We start from the raw sequence: 23,293 nt of genomic DNA, 5'->3' as shown, positions 1-23,293 counted from the left end.
AACAGACTCATAGAAAATCCTGAGCATTGTCTGACCAATGTTGAAGGACCTTAGAGACGACTCTGGCCCTTCCTGTAGAGTACAGTGGTGTTTTTAACCCAGTCCAGTTTATTATCTATGTGTACTCCGAGGTATTTATAGTCCACATGGATTGAAACAGGTGTCACAGGTTTCCTGGTCCTCCTAAAGTCCACAATCAGTTCTTTGGTCTTTGCCACACTAAGCTGCAGATGATTCTGCTCACATCACAGCCCTCTGGCTACTCTGACTCATCATCCCTGCTGATGCATCCAACCACCGCAGAGTCATCAGGAAACGTCTGAAGATGGAGGTCTCTGTGCAGTGGCTGAAGTGTGTGGTGTACAGGGTGAGGAGGAAGGGGGAAGGACGGTCCCCTGTGGTGTTCCTGTGTTGCTGATCACCTTGTCAGACACACACATATTGTGGTCTTCCTGTCAGGTAATCAACAATCCAGGACACCAGAGAAGCATCCACCTGCATCGCTGTAAGCTTATCACCCAAGAGGGTCGGCCTGATGGTGTTGAAAGCACTGGAAAAGTCAAAAACATGACCCTCACAATGCTCGCCAACGTGTCTAGATGGGTGCAGACGCGATTGAGCAGATAGATGATGACATCCTCAGCTCCGAGAAGGGGCTGGTAAGCAAACTGAAGAGGATCCCTGACGTGGTCTGAGTATGGGTCGGAGCTGGTCCAGGATGAGTCTTTCCAGGGTCTTCATGACATGGGATGTCAGGCCTGTAGTCCTGGGGTCCTCTTCTTGTCTCTGTCTTAGAGATAGGCTCAGAGTAGAGCTGCTACCCCTCCACATTGAAATTAAAGGTTTCCTCTTTGATAAAGCATGCAGTTGGGGCTGGATCAAATGAACCTAAATCCTCCCTTGGTTACCCTGCAGTAGGTTTCGGCTTCCCGTGATGCACTGAGTGTTGACTGTGCACTGACTATATGTTTATACATCACTCTGCATATGAGATATTATTCATCTCTGGTAGGGCTGGGTATCGTCACTGATTTCTAGAATCGATTCGATTCCGATTCACAAGGTCCTGAATCGATTTGATCTTCGATTCGATTTGAATCTGGGAAATTTTGACAGTCAGAAATAATATAATTCAGATCAGTACATTTACATATTTTTGTATCTATAAAAAGGAAGCTGACACTTTCCAGACTTTATCAAAGGTGTGAGCATCACAGCAGAGGCCTTTGTGTCAAAGTCGCTGAAGATAAAACACAGAAAAACATGAAGGAGATTTTCCTGTTCTGGAATTTTATAAAAATATTCTGCAGTACATCAAAAATGAAAGAAAACCATTAATCAGCATATGAACGTTACCTCTGAAGTTACAGCGGTTTTATTAGAGACACGGCGTTTTGCATTTTGCATAATTTTAAAAAGTTTAAGTTTGTTCAGTATTGAACAGCAGAAATTAGGTTTTCTTTTCAGAAGTAAGTAAAAACAACATCGGCCGACAGCCTGTAAACAACGGTAGACTTGTGCGTAACAAGCAAGCAAATAATGCAGAAAACAGATTTTTAGACGGGAAACTGTTGTTGAAGTACAGAGAGAGAGGGAGAGAGAGAGAGCTGTGCATGAAGTGTGATTTTATCCTGGTGGAAGCAAAACAGCAAAAGTCAGAGTGAATTCATGACGATGTTTATGTGAAGCGTAGTTTGGATCTGCTTTTGCTGCTGGTTCGGTCAATGTTGTTTGGAGAGAGATCAAACTAACAGCTTCAGAATCGGCGCAAAAAGGGCGTGAACACAAAGCTCGACCTGCCGAAACATCAGAATCAGCGAGCTGTCGGCTTTCAGCCCCGACTGTGAGAAAGGCGACATCTCACCGATTCTGCTCCACGCTTTGTGTTTACGTCTATGTGCAGAAGCCGTGTTCCTGCTCTCATTCACTGTCTTAGCTGTTTGGTGGTTGTCAAAATTTTGTGACGTTTCACCAGAGATTCTGGAATTTTGGGCAAAATACATTTATATTAAAAAATCGATTCAGGATTTTAATGAATCGATATCACGTTATCCAAGCCAGAATCGATTTTAATCGATGCATCGATGAATAAAACCCACCCCTAATCTCTGGCTCTTCTTCCACAGCGTTTCTTTTTTCTGTCTTCCTCCCCAGCCCTCCCTGAGTGGGATTCTGCTGGAGTCATCTTCCTGCTAAAAGGGAGTTTTTCATTCCCAGTCTCCTCACAGTGCTTGCTGTTTTCTTTGTATTATTGTAGGGTCTTTACCTTGCAATATAAAGTACCTTGAGACAACTGCTGTGAATTGTGGCTATATAAATAAAATTGAATTGAAATGATGTGGGAGCTCAGATGTCTTGATGGAAAGTGTTCATTTAGGTACCTGCTTTTTAATATGCAGTATCCTCCCCCTCTTTATGTGTGTTGGTGCATAGGAGCGAGCAGAGCAGCTGGTGGTCAAAGTGTTGAGCAGCTTCAAGAGCAGTGACATAGAGAAGGCTGTGGGCTCTCTGGACAAAGCAGGAGTGGATCTGCTCATGAAATACATCTACAGAGGCTTTGAGAAGCCCTCTGACAACAGTAGTGCTGTACTCCTGCAGTGGCATGAAAAGGTCAGTGCTTTCTGTTAATTAAGCTAATACAATCTTAGAGTGGAAATTGTGCTGAAATCGAAACCAGTTTCCATTAAGTGGTTAGTGCCACGTTCACAAAGCCAGAGCTTTGATCACAATCACAGACGATTCCCTCAAATCATAATGCAGAGAAAAGTTTATGGACGTTTCTTTTCTGTGCGTCCTCAGGCCCTGGCAGTGGGAGGAGTTGGCTCTATCGTGAGAGTCCTGACTGCGAGGAAGACGGTCTGATGGTCGCCGAACCTGCAGCGTCCAGTCACACGCCACAGCTGATTGTGTTTCTGAGCTTCTGTCTTTATATAGGACTTTTTTTCCAACTGCTCTTCTTTCTACTTTTTTTTCTACTTTCTGGATTTCACACACATTTCTAGGATTTCAAAGTGCTGGGTGTCAGTCAGGCGGCAAGGTGCTGGCACCTCACACAATCTGTTTGGCATCCCTGCAAAGAGACCTCTCACTCAGACGCAAAGCAGCTCCACAGCTCCTCCTTTAAACAGCTCCCCGGCTGCTCTGCTGGCTCTCGCACCATTCGCGCTGTCTTCTCTGCATCTTTCCCCTTTTCCTCTGGTAGAGTCGGACTCATCCAGAGGAAACATTCCTGTTTACCCTCAACTTTCTCAAGATGTTTGTCCACTTTTTTTTTTTTTTCTGCTCATGCCAAAACTGGGTTTGGTTCAGCCTGATTCGTGGCTGTTCTTCTTACGTTGATTCTTTGTATATTTGAAACAACAAAAGAATAAAGAGCCGAAGCTGAACACTTGTCTTTTCTGCTTCTGTTGAATCCTTTTATACATATAAAACTACTGTAGTTGTTTTGCTCACACATTTGAAAATGAGTTTGTATTCTGCTTTTATCACAACAGCAGGATAGTTGTTAGTGATGGGACGAGCAGAGCCGTCGGAGCGTGTTGAGAAATCCGGACGGTCTTTGATGAACCGCCTTTTGAGGCTTTCTGCTTTATGGGCGAGTGATGTGAGTGATGACTTTGAGCCAGTAAAGTATTAGACACAATATGCCTGTAAATAATGATCGTGTTTACTATAATATTCATAAGTTTTATTTCAAGTTTAAGTGTTTGTTGTGCACCAGGCTAGAGTAAAACACCATCTCATCTATGGGTGTCATCCAGATGTGAGACTTTATAGGACTGTTTTACTGGTGCAGTCTGGCTTCCTCAGTGCAAGAAACCAGTGGAGTCTATGGAGAGCCACATGTGCCAAAACTAAATGCATCATTAAATGAAACATAAGCTAATTTTGTTTAACATTCTGGTATTTTGAGCGATGTTTCTAACAAATGACTATAATTATTGATATTTTTTATTTACAAAGTAGCAGAACAAATGATAGAATCAGCCAATGTTCAGGGGAAAAACTTTAATATGACAACTGAATCCAATTCATTAAAAATACCTTTGATGTGAAGTTGCACTGATGTATTCAGCTCTATGCCGAGGTCATGTAACACTGGACTCCACTGAACTGAAAGGATGTCAAACATGATTACAGAGCAGAAACAGCACCGTGTGCTCCATGTTGAACTCAGATTCAGCTTTATTGACCAAACAGAAGGATGCAGTATACAAGCTCCACACACTGCTGATCAGATGCACTCGTCCTAAACGAAACATGAGTAACGCTGTGACTCGTAGGGTTCTCTCTCATGGTGAGTGTATTTTGTGAAATGGGACCATTTTCTTTGCTAAAGTTGAAAGTCACGCTCCTCTGTGACTTTCAAAAGTCCAATGTTGATTTCTGCTCAAACTATTTTTATTCAGAATAATGTATAGGTCAGTAAAACGAAACGGTATCTGCTCAAGCACTGAGGTTAGTTGCAACAGCTAGTTTCTACTTTTCCTTCAGCTGCTACATTTTGCTTAACTACCTTTTTCTCTAGAACGGCAGAAATGAGTAAAGTGTCATCTACACTCTCCAGAACCCAAGTTATACTTACTGTGCAGAAAGATCGTTCTCTGGTTATCGACTCGAATGAAAGAATAGCAGCAAATCGTCACCTGAGACGAGCTGCATCCAAAGAAAGAATGTTTGCTGTTTTTTAGTTTCAAGGTTTAGGAAACAAATGAGTCGTTCTAAACTTTATAAACTTTGCTTCACCGACTTTTATCCATAATTTAGACGTTTCTCTAATAACATTTTGACTTGCAGTGAGCAGAGCACTTCCATTTATTTAAATTAACAGATTCTCCAACTCCTCTAATATAACCCATACTATACATTAATCAGAAACATGGCATTGTGCTATACCATTTGTTTAACAGCTGCAGGTTTTAAAGACAGACGGAAAACACGTTACAGGATATCAAACATGATATTTGTATGAAACCAAGTCATTTCCATGTTCTGTGTCTGAACACTTCCTTTTCCCACCATCAGTGAAAACAAGTTTATGACATGACACAGGCTGTACTGACAGTTTATTCCCTTCACATTCTCATCAACACATTTCAGTAATCACTCACAAGTAGTGTCCATGCAACCGAGCATGAGCTCACGCTAGCACAGCTCAAACTCTGCACATGTTTGTGGTTTGTTGAAATGTACCAACTGGCAACCAGTCTGAACACAAATTGACAAAGTCACAACATTTACGGTACACGTTTAGACTTGCACTCACTCAGGAATCACCCTTTCCGTGGAGTTTCTCTTCCAAACACTCAGGAACCTGACTGCTGGGTGGAAAATGAAACAAACTGTATCAAAGATTTCTCCAGGATGTGTCTGTGAGAGCAACGAGTTAACCTCCCTGTGATGGACAGCCACCCTCAGCAAACAGGATAAATACTGTAAAGGTCAAACTGTCCAAGCCTCCGATCACACATACTGTTACAAAAGACATTTATAAAAGGATGAGCGATAGAGAGCAGCCACAGATATTAGAAGACAGTTTGTTCCTACAGATCAGGGCAACTGAGATTCTCCAACTCAAATCAGGGTTCATAAACCAGCTGTACACGTCAACTTTGTGACCGTGACAAGACGACCAAATCTGTTGGTTTGTTTCCATTTTCACGTAAACTAACAGTCACACGTGGCAAGATTCTCTCCCGCTTATCAGGACTGCAGGGATGCTGGAGCGTATCCCAGCTACCACAGGGCGAGAGGCGGGGCACGCCCCGGACAGGCCTGTCTCAGGGCGAGCGACCATTCAAACCTGTGGGCCATTCACAATCACCAGTTACCCTAACCAACTGTGATGTTCTGGGAGTACTGGGAGAGAACCACACAAACAAAACACAGCAAGGCTGGACAGTGGAGTCGAACTCAGGACCTAACCACTGCACCACCGTGCCGCCATAATTATATATAGAAGAGTGTTCTAACAGAAACACATTTCAATGCAACACATATTCACATTGTGGCTTTTATTTACTTCCATGCATGTCAGATGCATCGTACATGGCCCACTAATGCATGGCAAACTGTTCACAGGCATTTTAACAAAGCGCATCATTCTGATATCCTGGAGGTCACTGGGAGTGATCGTGTGCTCCTACACTGTTTGGACAGAGCTGGTCCTGGTTTTTAAGGCCCTAAACCCAGCCACATGTCACCCATGTGATGCAGGGCGGTTTCCAAAGTCAAACAGACCCACGAGTCCCGGCCTAAAGGCCATCCAGATGAAGACAATATACCATGTGCTTTTAACTTCACGCTATAGATGGACCCTGGATTTGTTTGGAGAGAATCCACAGTTACTGTCAGCAGCCCAGTCTGTCGGCTGCTGTTCTGATCTGCTACATCATACTAAGATAGAAACAACACGGATACAGATAATATAAAACAAGGGGTTTCTTCTATGTACAAGAGTCCTTTTGAGGGTTTTAGTCAACCCTGTCATCTCCTTCAGAAATACACTTCTGCTCTTGTTTCTGTGTGCCGCACAGGTATCCATGTCCATGCATTTGATTTTCCTCTGAGTGTGTGTGTGTGTGTGTGTGTGCGCACGTGTGTGTGTGTTTTCCTGGCCGTCTACTTGTGTTCTTTAGTAGGGGCAAAGTAGAGCTCCATGGGTTTGTTGACCTTCCAGTACTTTTCACTGACCAGTTCCAGGGAGAAGGAACCATTCAGCACCTGTGGACAGAGTTCAACACGTCATTTCCCAAACACACTGAATCACACAGTATTTTGAATGTAGCCATTGAATCTGTTGTTGTTACTGTGAACTGTGTTTGCACATAGAAAAGCTAAACCTGCTGTCTCACCTTTGTGCACATCCCTTTACAACATCGTACGTCTACATCAAATGTGCCAAGTGCCAGTGTTTTACATCATTTCCTCAAGGATTAAAAAAAGGGAATAAGTGGTTAGCGCCCCCTAGTGTGGTGCCTCGTTGACTACAGCCAACATGAATTCTTCCACTTTAAAAATAAAACCACAAAGCTAAACCTTGGTATACTAATAATAATGCTATACTATATAACTTGTTTTATTTTTGTGCCAGCCCCTAACACTGTAAGAAAAACATGGGTTGGAAAAATTAAAACTAATGGCCACCAGATTATCATACTGTGGGTGCAAAAAGTCTTCCGGTCTTACAGAAGTCTGTGGGACAACAGCCTTCAGTCCACGTCTGTGTGGATCACAGTGAAAAAGACAGGATAGCTATATGTTTAGTAAAGCTGAGTGTGTCTGTGTGGGTGCTCACAGTGAACTGGTTTCCAGCTGTAGGTATGTAGATGGTGTACTGTTTCTCTGAAGCTGCCTCCACATTAACAGGACTGGCTTCAGCGTTTCTCCTCAGCTCCTCCAGAGCCAGTCGCACAGCCAGGTATTTAGACAGGTGATCCACTGTGGCGTTACCGGATGTCTTTATGTAGCGAGGGACAAACTCCACACTGTGCAGACACAAAAGCACTCGTGTGAATATGTGCAGGAACTGGATTTTCAGAGCTAACGTAGGGTGTGTATTATATTGAAATGGATGTGTCAGCAGCAATGTCTGACTACCTGTTGTGACCGTCATCCTTCTCCATCAGGGTGGGGTGTGGCCTAAAGACCAGCTCTATTTCACTGGCACCACCATCAATCACCGAGTCCCCGCCCCCGTTCTCTGCAGCGTTATCCATGTCCAAACCGCTGTCGTCGCTTGTCTTGGTGCGCTTGATGCTCGGCCCGGCCTCCTACAGAACCACAGTTAAAGATGAAGAGAGATCACCCATCCTAAAAATCACTGTGGTCCTCACACTCGTGTGTTCGTCTCTTTTCCATTAGTACTCGGATCGACTCGCCACGCTTTTCAGGGTTTCCCATTAGATAACAGCTCCTGGTACCAGTAGGGATGGGTACCGGTATCCGGTGCCATTATGCCGGTGCCTTTTTTTCCCCTGAGATGTCATACACTTTGGATTCTAGCCAATCATTTTACGTTTCCGAGGATAGTAGGCGGGCCCAGGTACGTACGTTCTTTTGAGCAGAGCTACAGATTAAAAATGCCCAAAGCGAAGCGGTCAAAGTCTGGCTGTACTTCACAACAAAAGATGCAAACTCAGCAGCCTGCAACAAGTGCTTTAAGCTGATACTGTCAAAGGAGGTAACACCTCGAATGATGAAACACCTGGCGACGGGTTTTTTTTAAAGCCGAGAAATGCGCCATATTTGATAGCTTGCTGCGAGACCTCACACCGAGCGCATCTACTGCGGGTGTGGTGCCTGTTATCGGACCCGGAGTTAGCAACATCCCCCAAAAACCCCAATAGCCTCCGTAATGTCTTTGTGCCTGCGGGAGGTCGACGTGTATAGGGAAGCGCTGTATAAGGTTCCCGTTATTGATGTTTGGGTGGTTGACCGGGACGGATTTTCTCCTGTCACTTTCTCGTCATCCCTGACATGCTCTCCGTTGTTTTTTCCCTGCTAATTTTAGCATCACACGGCACAGCTTCTGTATCACGTGGTATAAGGCTCCGCCCTTGTCATTTGTTGAGCAGGAAGAGTGAGCGCTTGTTTTCATGCAGATTACGTCCCGGATCAAACTGCGGTACAATCGGCGTCTTTTTTTTTCTTTTTTTTTAAAAAAATCGTTGTCATTTGGAAATGAGATCGCACATAAGTATGAATCGAGATCGCGATTTTCTAACGATTAATTGTGCAGCCCTATTATCTGCTGTAAAAAGCCAGGACAGGAAAATCTCTTCACGTTTTTCTGTGTTTGATCCTCAGTTACTTTGACACAAAGACATCTGCTGTGATGCTCTGATGAAGTCTCACAGTGTCAGCTTTGTTTTTATACACAGACATAAATGTAAGGAGATGTAAATGATCAGAATTATAATATTTCCGACTGAGTAAACACTGAATCAATGGGGACTTTGTGATTCGATGATAGAAGTCAGTGATGATACCCAGCCCTAGTCATGCTCTACATGAAAAATAAAGAAAAGGAAGACAAAGACGCCAATGCCTCTGTTCCAGTAGTACCTATTGGTAAATGGACTGATTCTTATAGAGCGCTCTTCTGCTCTCCCGGAGTACTCAAAGCGCTCTACACAACATGCCACATTCACCCAATCACACCCATTCTCACAAGCACTTTCTCTATATGCTTTCTAACTACATTCACACACATTCACACGCCGATTGATGCGTCGGAGAGCAACTTGGGGTTAGTATCTTGCCCAAGGATACATGACATGCAGACTGGAGGAGGCAGGGATCGAACCACCAACCTTCCGATCAGTAGGTGACCTGCTCTACCTCCTGAGTAACAGCCACCCCAAATCAACCTAATCCTAATCAACTACACTCGGCTTAGGTTGTTTTCCATTACAGCTGAGTCAATGTGGGTGAGGTTGTTACAGCAACACGGCCTGAAAGTTCTGCGTGTAGCTTGTACCAGGTAATAACACCTAATGGAAAATCCTAAAATCGAGTCCAGTTGAATCAAACAGGTACACGTGGAAAAGAGGCTTAAGCGGTACACAGAAAGCATCCATGTATACCACATCATACCTGGTTGCTGTGGACGGAAGCGTTGCTACAGTGGGAAGAGTCTCCATTATCCTCAGCTCCACTGCCGTTCTCCACTGTGTGTCTCTTACCACGCTGTAGTCTGACACAGAGGTAACTCGCATTCATTGAAATGGACTGAGTTTAATGTGAGTATTTGGAGCATTTGTACACGTCCTTTACCTGGTCATAGCCTGTATCTTCAGCCCTTCTTCTATGCTGTGGGATAAGGCTTGCTGGTTGTTGTGTTTGCTGATGCGGGCCAAAACTCTTTCCTGGTGGGCTTCGTACTCGTCACGGCTCGGGTAAATCTTACCTGAAAGTAGAAAAATGCCACAAAAGACTTCACGCACCATGTCCACACGTAAATAAACAGGAAATAACTATGTATAATATATACACACACATGTTTTCAGACTGTGTCTTACAGGTCTGAAAGTACACGTATATAACAATTTGTTTTTACATAATGATCCAATTACAATAAATTAATGAAGGCTCTGTTTAAAAAACATTTATTTTGTATTATGTTTCTCTACAGAAAACTTGAGTATGAACCAAATAGTGATTTTGGAGAATTGTTGATTGTAGTGATTTCATACTGTGCTGTAATCATCATCATCTGATTTTTAAAACTGAGAAAACTAAAGAAATGATTTTTGACCTTAGGATGTGCACATGACTCAGTGGGGATTGATGGGTGTACGACACAGCAGGTTAGCTCATATGAATACTCAGGCATCTATGTGGATACCTTTTTTTAAATGGAAAGGCTGTGTTGGGTTTTTCTGTGAGAAATTAGCTCGAAGACTACAAAGAGAACCAGTCTCTCCAGTAAAGATATGAAAAAGATTCATCAGGATCATAAAACTGTTAATGATCCATCCCATATCTTTTCTGCAGTACGAGCCGTTACTCTCAGGGAGACGGTACAGAGCAAAGAAAACAAAGCAGCAGAAAGTCTCGTTCCTCCCTACATCTGTTGCACTTTTAAATAAGCACTTGGCACTATTTAAACCTCTGGAGCAACATCGCTGTGTAACTGAACACTTGCTGGCGTCGTGTCACAGGAAACAAAGGTGTATTGATGAATCTATTCACTTATTTATGGATTGATCTTTGTTGCTGCTTTCATTATTCAAATGCTGCCATGTTTCTTCTTCCACAGTAATGTGAAAATGACACAAAATGTTCTTCCTGCAGGCATAAGAAACCATCAACATGTGGATGTAAAGCACAACTTTCCTGACATCACTTACTAATCAGAGCATCAAAATTGGGGTCTGGACGCAGCGATCTCTTGGACACCAGCTTCTTACGACAGGTAGGACACTCTTTATTACTGCGGAGACAGCAAACGGCATCAGTGCCACTTCCACATGAACAACAGGTAATCATGCACAACATCTCAGTTGTTTTCTAACGTCTGTATCGGTGTTATGAAAGCAAAACTCATGACCTGTGAAAGCCTGAACAACAACAGACGAAGTGACAGTATGTGAAAACAGCATATCAAAAACAAGGAAAATTCATACCACACTGAGGCTGTGCTAGCCCATCAGCATGAGACGATGCTCGGACTGTTACTGTGCATCTGCATGCCTAATGCCTATATCTGTAAGTGTGAGTGGAAGCAGGTGCTGTGACTGTAAGATGGTCACTCTCACACATCAACCTTCAGGTGAGAAGCTTTGGCTTTTTGAACCAGTCTCACTGCTGTATTATTACTATGCTAATATCCTGTGGGGTAGGTGCAATGTGTTTTATTAGCCATGTTTTAGTGCCATTAAAAGAGAGAGTGGATTTGGAAAGAGCAACTCATTGATAAAAAGTTAAAACTAATTTCCTGGGCTAAATTTGGCCGTTAACTCTGGCCTTTGAATAAAGCTCGCTTCAGCCAATACCAATCATGGAAGGCTACACAGGCTTCCCGACAGGCTGCACAGATGCTCCGTGACTTCACTGCCGCTAGTGCTGCACGATTTTGCATAAAATGAGAATCACGATTTTTTGGTTTAGAATTGAGATCATGATTCTCTCACGATTCTCTTTTCCAGTATAAATATTTATTGCACTTATTAACTGCACACCAACTTCGTAACAGTTGAGACTGAACATAAAAACAATAAATAAACATAAAAACAACAAAATGTTGTACTGCTTGAAATTCCGTCTCCACCGTTGCTCGACGCTGCGTGTACAGAGCAGGTAGTGCAACAATAGAAAAATAGTTGCGGGACGGCACTGTGTAGCGTTTGTCTAGGGTGTTGATCATTTTCCTAAATCCCTCGTTTTGCACAGTGTTGATGGAGCCATATCTTTGGTCAGGTGATAAGTGATAGCCTCCGTAATGTCTTTGTGCCTGCGGGAGTTCGACGGGTATAGGGAAGCGCTGTATAAGGTTCCCGTTATTGGTGTTTGGGTGGTTGACCGGGACGGATTTTCTCCTGTCACTTTCTCGTCATCCCTGACGTGCTCTCCGTTGTTTTTTCCCTGCTAATTTGGAAATGAGATCGCACACAAGTATGAATCGAGATCGCGATTTTCTAACGATTAATCGTGCAGCCCTAACTGCCGCCCTCTCTGTCCAGCTGTGACGGTCATATTACTCAGGTGTAGGGCTGGGCCATATTATACCGTTCACGGTAATACCGGTATAATGTTAGGCAACGATAGGAAAATGAAATATCGCGATAGAATATGAGTGAAACGCGCATGCACAGTGCCTTTGTTTTCATACGCACATGGCCGATTGTTGAGTGAAACAGATGAACCAGAATTGGTTTGTACAAATGGTGCAACTTCCGTGATGTGGAACTGGTTTGGTGTTTGTCCGTCAGATACATGACAAAGCACATTTTTTTGCAGAACATGCAAGCGGCCGTCGTATTTGTCGGACTAAGATGCTCTTAAATCTGGGAGTAATCTGGGTCCTAAACTCTGTATACTTCAGGTCAAACAACACTGCAGCATCACTTAGAGTTAAAAACTGTCTAAATTCTTTCATCTTTAATAAAACGATCAGCATTGCTGCTTTACCAGGTGTAACTATAAAGTTTAACTTCCAGGCATCCATGAAAACAAAAGTTATTACATTTAACGGAGTTAGAAGTTAGCAGGAAGCTAGCGGAAGTTAGCTCGCTAGTTTCGCTAGTTACCTAAGCATGATATTGCATGTTCTGACTGAGAGATTTCTGAAAAAAAATCAAACGTACAGCTCTGCTATCACTTCCAACATAAATGAAGACAGGAAACTAAACAGCAGTGACGTTTGTAGGGTTACTGAAGTTGGGCTAGCTGGTATATAATGATGTGCTACGTGATCGCTAGCGACACAGCTATGTTAGCATAACATAAACAGTGAAGCTGGAGGACGAACACTAACACGTGAAGGTTCCTCATGGTTAGAGACAAATGCAATCGCATGGCAGGATGCTGTAAACGGACCAAACTTCAGTCAGGAGAACAACTGAGATAATCCATCCACAATACGAGGTTAGTCATTAATATACTGCAACAACATGGGAATAGAGCAGCTGCCAGAGAATTCAACATTAATGAATCAATGGTACAGAAGTGGAGGAAGCAAGAAGAATGAGTTTAATAAAGTTTGATTTATCTGACTGCTTTGTTTCGCTTAATGTGCCTTATAATCCCGTGCACCTTATGGTCCGAAAAATACGTACTGCACACTGCAGTTTAATGTTGCAAAGCACCTCTTTTTAACTTCAGTGGATATTATACATGGTTATGCTCAGGATATGTCAGCCCATTTCTACTGGAAATGCCTTTGGGTTAAACTTTCAGCAAGGAATTTGCATTTGCACTGTTACATTTTTATAAAGCTTTAATGTACATAAAAACCAGCTTCTTGTTTAAGTGAAAATAAATGGAAGGTTGTCTTTTTGTGCTAGTAATGTTGTGGAGTTGTATTTTGTCTCGCATCAATTATATCGTCAGTTATATCGTTATCGCAAATTTTCAAATATATATCGTGATAAATATTTTTGGCCATATCGCCCTGCTCTACTCAGGTGTTCCCGTGCACTCACCCAGATCTCAAAGCTGTGATGATGCAATCAGCACAGAAGCGATGCAAACATTCTTTGGTAGTCATCGTGTTCTTCAGCATGTCCAGACAGATAGGACACATAAGTTCACTGTGCAAGGACCTGGGTGACACCGCTATTTCCAGGCCATCTGTGATAGCCTCCTGTGGCAGAAGCAAACACACAGACTGAGGTTAGCACCAAGACGAACCAGGCCTAACAATCACAAACACAGCCGTGCCACAGGCTGACTGATGATGAGGTGGTGTTAGTGATTACCTGTGGAGTCCTCTGTAGCTCGTACAGACTCAGCTCCCAAGTCTTGCTGAGGGGTTGGACCCCATTGGTCTGAACTGTTTGAGTCATCACTGAAACTCTGAAAAACAGAAAGGAAAAATGGAGACTCTTCTGCAAATCAATGATAATGAGTTATTCACTCCAAATTAATGGTAAGCACAGCACACTTTCTATTGTCACACATAAACATGTAACCTGTAATGTCAATGAGTAAAATAAAAGTTCAGCAATGAACCAAAAATCCAAAAAGGAGAACAACCAGAAAGAAAGACAAAAAACTGGTGGACAGGGAGTCGGGTTGGTGGGGGGTGTGGGGGGTTGGGCGGAAAGGGAATGGGACTGGAAGTCAGCCAATCAGAGAGCAGAAGACCAAAAGGTCTCACTGCCCGCTGACCTCTGTTCACCGTGCTGGATTCACAGCGCACAGGAAGCCACGATTTGTTTCCTTCAAAGCTTGCTTTAGCACATCAGCGCTGCGATTAATGCAGAAGTCAACACGGACGCACAAACCCTTCATTCCTCATGAGCAGCAGCAAAACTTTTTACCATAAACGCACTGACATTAGTGTTAGCGCTGGCATCTGACACAGTCCAGCTTCTCACCCAGTTTGTCCGACTGGATGAAACACAGCACTGTCAGAGACATCACACTGATCCACGGTCTTACTCTGTACTTTTTTTCTATTATAGTTATTTACTTATACCTTTCATAGTAAATTAAGCTGCCAGTAAGTTTATATAGAATTAGAAAACAATGTGTTTACAGTGTCTATTTTATAAAATCCCCATCTAAGCTCAGAACAGAATAGGAATATCCTTTATTGTGCCTCATTGGGAATATTCAGGTGTCGCTGACAGGCAGACATGCAGATTAAAATATTGTTTTAAACTTGTGGGTGCTGACTTCTCTCAGACTTTAATTCAGGACTCTTGGAGGGACTCGTCTCTCTCGCGCTCTCTTTATAGTCTCCATTCATGGAAAGGACTAAGAGGTTTTTATACTTTGCAGACTGAAGCAGCTAAAGTCACTGCACCAGTAAAATGCATTTCTTGGATAGCAGTTGGAAACATCGCCTTCAACAGTATTTCATTGTCATGTTATCATTTTAACAAATGTAACTCTTTAGATGTAATAGGGTTGTTAGGAAGCTTTATGGTCTTGTTTTATTTAGACGTAGGGCTGGGCGATATGGCCTAAAATCCATATCGCGGTATAATTTGAAGCATGTACGGTAACAATATATCTCACGATATATTCTTTTCTTCTGTATACTGTATATTCCGCACTATAAGGCGCACTTAAAATCCTTTAATTTTTTAAAAATCGACAGTGTGCCTTATAATCCGGTGCACCTTATGTATGAATTCTGGTTGTGCTTACTGACCTCGAACCGATTTTATGTGCTACAGAAATCTGTCAAAATGTTTTAGTACGACTTTGGTTGCTACGAAGCCGCACCGCTTGATGGATTGTCGGAGTATTACGGCTGCCGTAGTCAGGAGCCTCGCGGAGTAATCTGGGTCCAAAACTCCGTCCTTTTCAGGTCCCAAAGTCAAACAAACACTGCGGCATCACTGAGAGTTACAAACTGTCTAAATTCTTTCATCTGTAATAAAATTATCAGCGTTGCTGCTTTACCAGGTGTAACAATTAAGTTTAACATCCAGGAAAACACAATTTATTAAATTCAACGGAGTTAGAAGTTAGCAGGAAGTTAGCTCGCTAGCTGAGAAAATTAAAACGTACAGCTCTGCTATCACTTCCAACATAAATGAGGACAGAAAACTAAACAGCAGCGACGTTTGTAGGGTTACTGAAGTTGTCGAAAACCTTAGACAAAAATAGCAGCTTAGAGATTGGTCTAAAATTGCCAAGAACTGACGGGTCCAAACCAGGTTTTTTTAGAAACGGCTGGACAACAGCTTGTTTAAACGAATGAGGAACAGTTCCATTTGAGATACTGCCATTTACAATAGCGAGGATGTTAGGGCCGACTGTCTTCAGCACATCTCTGAGAAATGGCGTAGGTAACACATCCAAGGGGCACGTAGTTGGTTTCACGTAGTTGGCATTATTATATCAGAAAGATGGGATAATGAAACTGGTTTAAATTTGGAGAGAATGAACATGCAGGTGGTTCAGAAGGGTCGTGGGATGGGAGCGGGATATGTGCTCTGATATTATCAATTTTTTCAGTAAAGAACTTTTGAAAATCCTCAGAAGTGTGTGAGGCAGTCAAAGATATCACTATGACTGTCGCCCGGCATAATTTCCACATGATATTGTTTGCAGCCGCTGCAACGCTTTCGACCAAAACAGGTGCAGCTTGATGACAACATCAACATGCGCTATCGCGGTAGAGCGGTATAGCCAAAATCTCAACTGTTGGCCAAATTCATATTGTTTCTACCGTATACCGTTTATACCGCCCACCCACATTTAGACGCTTCAGTGTGATCCTTAAAGGAAACCCATCTATGAAATGATTATGAGTGGGTACCATCATGACACCTCGGACACACAGAAGCCCTTGTATACTTCTCACTGGTATCCACACAGGTACTAATACCCCAGTAATCGGCTTGGCTCAACTCAACTCGGTTTTTAGGCTTTTCCATTGGGTGTTAGAACCTGTTACCAGATACTTTTTTAGTACTTATTTGGCCAAGCTATCTGAAATTGTGTCGTCAACAGACTGCCATCAATGGGCTGGTCAATAGAGTCGCTCGATGAGTCACGACTCCTTCGCGATAATCCAAGCCGAAAGTGGACAACAAGGGAAAAGGACACACAAAAAACAACACTGTGGTGTCTGACGAAAAGTCACACGCCAAACAGCAGGCATTTCACATTTCACGCAAACAAATGACATCACGGGGTCGCTATAACGACTCCACGCAGATTAGGTGGTACTCCACTGAAAAATGGAAAATAATTTCTAATTCTTAACTGAGCTGATGTGTTTGGTGCTCACGACACACAGGGTTGTGTAACCTGGGCATACGGATCACTCCTAATAACAGTTCGTCTATGTACAGATAATACAAGAAACCAGTGTTATTTGTGTTATATGGGGCTGTTCTGTTGTGGGTCTGAGAGGTTTGTCTAGTCAGAATGTTATACTGTATATATGTGTGTCTGTCTTACAGTGTACTCTCGTAATGTAAAGAATAGCTGCTGCAGATAATGGAGACCTTAATAAGTTTCAAGTTAGACTTCTGTGCCTCCCTGCTTGGCCTTATTTCTCTGTCTTGTCTGCTGCGTATCATTTGGGTGTTTGCAGCTTTGCTCCTTATTACCTGTTGGCCTCTGTCTTTGTTTTGGTTTTGCCCGAATAACAACATGGCAAAGACTACCCAAAATGCATTGCGATACCCAGCACTAAAGAGGTGAAAATGGGGGTGGTTCACATAAAACACAACGAGCGGTTTGAAAGGCAAGCTACACAATCTTTCCACATATGAAGAATAAAATATCAATAAACGCAGTACAATGGGACGTAAAACGGGGGCTGCGTTGACCAGTACATTACCATGACGTGTTTGTACCGCAATCATTAATCTGTGTCCATAAACAAAACCCTGTGTGCAGCACACATTCAAATTAGACACGGTCTCTACGGCTGTTAGCGTGTAAACGGGTTTTCTCAAACGCACAGGCAGCTGAGTCGACTCTGATATTAATTTTCCACCAAGTTATTAGTGTTAGCTTATCAACTGTTGTTCACGGGCAGACCTCGAGCACAGATTTCAATGAACCCACGGTGCTCGGCTGCTAACCACGGGCTACCGAAGAGGCTAGCTGCTCCTCGCAGCGCTAACGCCAGAAAGGAGCTGAACACAGACCGTGACAAAGACCGCACGATCGTGGCGGACACTCATCTCGTTTCCATTTAAATAGCACACACAATTACACGACGAGTTATTCAATAAAATACTCGGGACGGAGTCACGAATGTAATTTGTGGCTGTGACAGAGGGGAAAACAACAACAGACAAGAGCCGAGCACCGCTGTCCTGAGCTGAGCTGTGCGGCTGTCCAGCCTCCAGAAAACAGCGTGAAACAACCACAAACTGACGCCTGGAGCTTTTTAACCACAACTTCCCACACAGGAGCGAAGCAGGGATCCCAGCTGGGAACATCATTTTTCCATACTTACATTTTCAGTTGTAAGAGACGATCCAGCCAGCGCGTTTAGGCGAAGGCAATATGGCGGACACACAAGAAGCAACGTAACCTGGGAAACCGAGTCCTGTGCTGGAAGCCTGATCAGGTGACATCTGTACACGTCAATGACTGTAGAAGTCACTGCTACACACCCATCACCCAAACTCCCATCAAAATCAATAAAAACACTTTAACGGAAGCCAGCTTCACCTAATTATGGCCCATTGTCTTATTATATGGAAAAATGTGTGTCATGAGCCTCCAGCTCGCACTGGAGCGGTTCGCAGCCGAGTGTGAAGCAGCGGGAATGAGGATCAGCACCTCCAAATCTGAGGCCATGGTTCTCAGCCGGAAAAGGGTGGAGTGCCCACTCCGGGTCGGGGATGAGTTCCTGCCCCAAGTGGAGGAGTTCAAGTATCTCGGGGTCTTGTTCGCGAGTGATGGGAGAATAAATAAATAGTTTCTGATATATGATATAGTTAATCATGATTATGAAAAACCCACCTCATAAATATAAAATCTTGAATAACAAGTGTTGTTGTTTTTTTTTTATTGGACTGGTGGATGGTGCAGTGGTAAATGGACTGGTTCTAATATAGTTATTCTGAACTTTACACCACCAACCTCAGTGACTTTTTCTGTGCCTGAGCGGATTCTGTCGAACATTCACACACATTCACAGTCTCATGAATGCGCTGGGAGCAGCTCTAGGTTTGCGTATCTTGCCCACGTACACTTTGGCATGCAAGCTGGGAAACAGAGCTGCTGTGTGAGAAGGAACCTGTGACGCTTGTGTGCAGCCATTATCCAGACACCTTCCAGTGCAAACATAATAATATCGAAGCCCTGGCAGTTTTTTAAAAAAGTCATTATAAAGATGTGTATGTTAATATAACACAAAGTGTTTCTTATTCACAATGTCATCATAATGTCATCGTTTTAAAGAATAATTTAGAGATTTCCTTATAACACAGCACAAAGTGCTGATTATGAAAACTTAAACATAAACTCCTTTTCCATATGTAACTGAATCAGAACAGGTGAAGCCAATTGAAAAATGTATGTTTCTTTATTTTGTATAGATTTTTTCTTTTCTTTGCTAAATGAACTTCTGAATATTGTTTACATGATTGAAATAAAATTAACAAACAAACAATAAACAATCATTTTAAGAGGTGTTTCATTATTGTGCCAGTTTCTTTTCTCTTTTCAGTGGCAGACGTGGACTTCCACACTTTTCTGTTTTCCCATCAGAAACAGATTTGAGTCTTGACTTGTTCATTCAACTTCTATGTCTGGTTACCACCAGCACAAAAGCCACAAATAGTTTTCCTTTTTATATTTTGAGCTGTGGGTATGAACCAATCCAATGAGCAGATACATGCATCTCAACATGATGATGAGACGCTATGGAAGAAATGAGGGTATTGTGTTAGGGAAACCCTCGGTCTGTCCGGGGGTGGTATTTTTACACCAAATGATCAGAAATACACACAAAGTCAGACAGAAACACTCTGATAAGGATGCATTTTTCTGTCTGCTTCACAGTCAGCCACACATCAGAGTCTTTAATTATTGTACTGGAACGTAGTTTTTAATCACTGCCACTAGAGGACATCAGTGCTCGAGGTTAGCCTGTCACTGATTTGCAGGGCAGTTTGCCAGTATGGGAACTATGCTCATGTCTATGTTAATAAAATAATTGTTTAAATACCTTTTAAATTACTATGCTTTAGTGTGAAGCAGGTTGAAATGACTGTATAAGTTGTGATATATTGCATAATACGTCTTTTGCTTTCTCACACATAGTGTATGGTGTTAGAGGGATTGGCCACACCCAGCTGGTACGAAGAGAAAGAGACTGATAGGAACTGTGAAAAGACAAGAAAAAGTAAGGAGAGTAATTGAATGGTTTTTAATTATTGTTTCAGATAACTAAAGTAAATATTAGAAAAAATAATATGTAGATATAAAATACACAAACTACACCTTTGAGGAACACTGAGAAAATAAGGCACTAGTTGTGCTGTTTGTACCCATTCTTATGTGTGGTATCAGTGAATGGACTGGTTAACACCGATTTGCATGAGCTATGGGGACTTTCAACATCCACACACTGTGTATTTTATGACCACACACAACCTTAGATGTGGCATGAGTCGTGGATGTCAGGATATCAGGACATGCCTTGAGGCGGATCTATTTCAGATGATTAAAAAAAACGAGGGGAAAAAGTGCAAAATGACACCAAAATGTTGACAAGTAGGAACAAAATGATCACAGAGATGCTAAAAGACAGCCAAGAAGAGCATCGCTAATTGTAAGCATGTTAGGGGGCTAAAACAGGAGGCTTGAGGCAGAGATGAGCTGTAAACCGACCATGTGTTTATTCACCAACATTAACAATGCCAAACCATAACACATAATAAAGCGATGCAGCCCAGTGGTGGGACATGGTTCCAGCAGCCTCTGATGTCAGTGCGCTGTTGCTAACTGGCCCTCGACCATAACCTCATCTGGGGTTACGTGCTAAACCAAACTAAAAACTGCAGGGATTTTCTGCAGGGAGAAAATGTACGTGAGACACAATCTTGTCACCAGAATACTCAGTTAGGATATAATTTGGCCCTCCTACCTATATGCACATCAGGTAAATATTAAAGTAATATTTCCCACCTAGGCAGACATTAACCAGCACTCACTGAAGGACTGCCAACAAGAAAAACCTGAAGACAAATAACCAATAAAAACACGTCAGACTTCTTCTATGACTGTCATCTTTTACACAAATGTCATGATTACTCATGTATGTTAATCTAGCCAAGCAATGAAGAAGACCTTCATTACACATTAAAAAGTAATAAATAACCATAAAGAAGCCCTTTTAAGCACGAGCGCTGGAAAACAACAGGGACCAATTATGTAAAGTCAAACTATGTAAAATCATCCAATAGTCCACTTCACATGCACCGTCAGAACCGTTTGGTTTACGTGCAGCTTGGATAGAGTGCTCAGGGGGCAGGACACATGGAAACCTTTGCTGTGAATGAAGGAGAAAATTACCTACACTGTTGTCTGTGCTGCAGGACATCACAGTTTCTGTTGGAGACCTGGTAGGACTCTGCTTCAGGCCAACAGCGTCAGACATTTTCTTCAATTCAGTGTTATTTATACAGCGCCAATTAACAGCAACAGTCACCTCAAGGTGCTTTATATTGTAAGCTAGACCCTACAATAATACTTCATTTCAGTTCATTTAGTTAATATAAGACAGTAGACATAATGAAATTTCATTTATTTTCAACGAACGGCAAGGTATAAAAGTACTTTTTACAAATGACACCAAAATAATAACAGTAAAAAACCCAAACTGAAATAGTAATATCTATACTGATGTGGACTAGGTAATGTGTTAGTAAGGAAAGGATGCTAAGGCAAATCAACCTACAGAGGGCTGAATTTAAGGACACCCTAAAAATCAAAGTGGAATGATGAGTGGATGGTGTTCTGGGGGATTACCTCCCAAATCTGGACCAGGGCATCACCTCCACCTCCACTCTCCCACAAGAGCACTGGTATTGTTGTGCACAGTGTTGGGTAAGTTACTTTAAATTAGTAACTTAGTTACATTACTAGTTACTTCTATCAAAAGTAACTCAGTTACTTCAAGTTACTCGTTATTTTCAAAGTAACTAGTTACTAGGGAAAGTAACTTTGGCTTTACTCAGAATTCTCTTGTTAACGTGTTGCTAACGGGATACCCAGCCAGACTGCCAGTCTTCTAGCTTGCTTACTTGCCACAGTGCACTGTGCCACCTACCAATAGAAAGGAAAAGATAATGTGCACATTTCCACAAGAGAAATCCCACGCCTGGACCGTCGTTGACTGCTGCCATGATTCTAGCCTGCGTCACAGCGTCATGTGTGCTTTTTACATCCAACACAAAAACTGCAGTCGTGGTGCTTTCGATTGTACTCAGAACTCGGAAATTCTGCCTTCTGAATAGGAAGATGTAGGAAACACCAGACTGCAGATGAGCTGCATACAGGGCTGGACTGGCCCACCATTATAGGAAACATCATAAAGCCTTTGAATGAAAACAAATGCTGTTGTGACAGTGATGTGCACTGTCTTGTTGGTATATATGTATCAATCTATCAATCGTTTGTTGTAAGATTCAGATAATTATTTATTAAAAGGTAGACATTTTAAATGCGAATAAGAAAGAAAAGTATTTCTTTGTGCCCACCTCTCCCTGTTAATGCCCTATCTGGCCCCCTGGCAACACTTTCCTAGACCCGCCCCTGCACAGTTACCAGCTGTCAGCTACATAAAAAAAGGATCCTGGGGTTATTTGTCTCTCAGAAACAGCTCATAACTTCAACTCATTCATGTTAACTAAAAGGTAAACCTGTTTCTCCATCACCTGTTCAGCTCTGATGATTCAGTAAGGACATCTCCTGGTTTCATCTTCATGTTTCCCTCTCACCACATATCCAAACCGACATCATGACCAGCAGCTTTACAGCTGTGGCTCCAGAAAACATCAGCTGATACTAGAAAGTAATATTAAATACATTCTAACAACAGCTGATCAAGCTTAAACGTGCTGCTGTTGTTTAGCGCGACATCCGCTGGTTTCCTCTTTCTGGCACAAAGTGGGCGATAAACAAACAAGAGAGAAAAGCCGATCAGCTGATCACTGATCAGTTTCATGACTGAAGTAGCAACAGGAGAGAGAGGGAGAGAGAAGAGGCAGCTGTGCAGCAAAGACACAGAATAACTCCAGCTTTGTGTCTTTTTCCCTTCTAGCTGAAGTCCGGGACAAACTGTGTTCCTTCTCAGCTCAATACGCGTAATATTTTCTCTGAATACGAGATGATTCTGTGTTTTTGGGGACGGTTGGCAAATCTACTAACTAACCTTATGAATAAAATAAAGTTCACTATCAGTAACATCATAGCACCCACCCAGCTGTATGGAAACTCCGTCATGCTAGCTAGTAGCAGTACGAGTTATTGTAACTGACTGTAAAAAGTCAGCACAATGAAAATAAACTCCACCTAAACTTGGTTTATATCTGACCCAGATAGACTGCAGGTCATAACTTCTTACCTGAAGTTCAGTTCACCTGATACTCGGACCGGCGGCCGCCTCGGGTCTCTCCTCCTCCTGCGTCCCCTT

The 23,293-nt window shown here is 42.5% G+C and overlaps 2 protein-coding genes across 2 annotated transcripts; one reads left to right on the top strand and one right to left on the bottom strand.

Moving 5' to 3' along the window:
• Window positions 1–599: 599 nt before the first annotated feature.
• Window positions 600–3,386, top strand: LOC146648937 (actin-related protein 2/3 complex subunit 5-like). The gene is made up of 3 exons (XM_085388225.1): window positions 600–659; window positions 2,434–2,610; window positions 2,800–3,386. Exons 1-3 carry the CDS (start codon window positions 600–602, stop codon window positions 2,860–2,862), a joined length of 300 nt encoding a protein of 99 aa, XP_085244351.1. The 3' UTR covers window positions 2,863–3,386.
• A 2,609-nt stretch (window positions 3,387–5,995) lies between these two features.
• Window positions 5,996–18,235, bottom strand: rnf2 (ring finger protein 2). Its single transcript, XM_085388343.1, has 9 exons — window positions 18,101–18,235; window positions 13,923–14,019; window positions 13,647–13,807; window positions 10,854–10,936; window positions 9,778–9,910; window positions 9,598–9,697; window positions 7,600–7,772; window positions 7,298–7,487; window positions 5,996–6,723 (listed from the first exon to the last, which is right to left on the bottom strand). Exons 2-9 carry the CDS (start codon window positions 14,007–14,009, stop codon window positions 6,622–6,624), a joined length of 1,029 nt encoding a protein of 342 aa, XP_085244469.1. The 5' UTR covers window positions 14,010–14,019; window positions 18,101–18,235; the 3' UTR covers window positions 5,996–6,621.
• Window positions 18,236–23,293: the final 5,058 nt, after the last annotated feature.

The sequence above is a fragment of the Rhamphochromis longiceps genome, linkage group LG18, assembly GCF_057381845.1.
Source record: "Rhamphochromis longiceps isolate RC_006_pf linkage group LG18, R_longiceps_female_GT1.1, whole genome shotgun sequence".
In the NCBI taxonomy this organism is placed as follows: Eukaryota; Metazoa; Chordata; class Actinopteri; order Cichliformes; family Cichlidae; genus Rhamphochromis; species Rhamphochromis longiceps.
The sequence above is the reverse complement of the archived record's forward strand: the minus strand, read 5'-3'. Positions and strand labels throughout refer to the sequence as shown.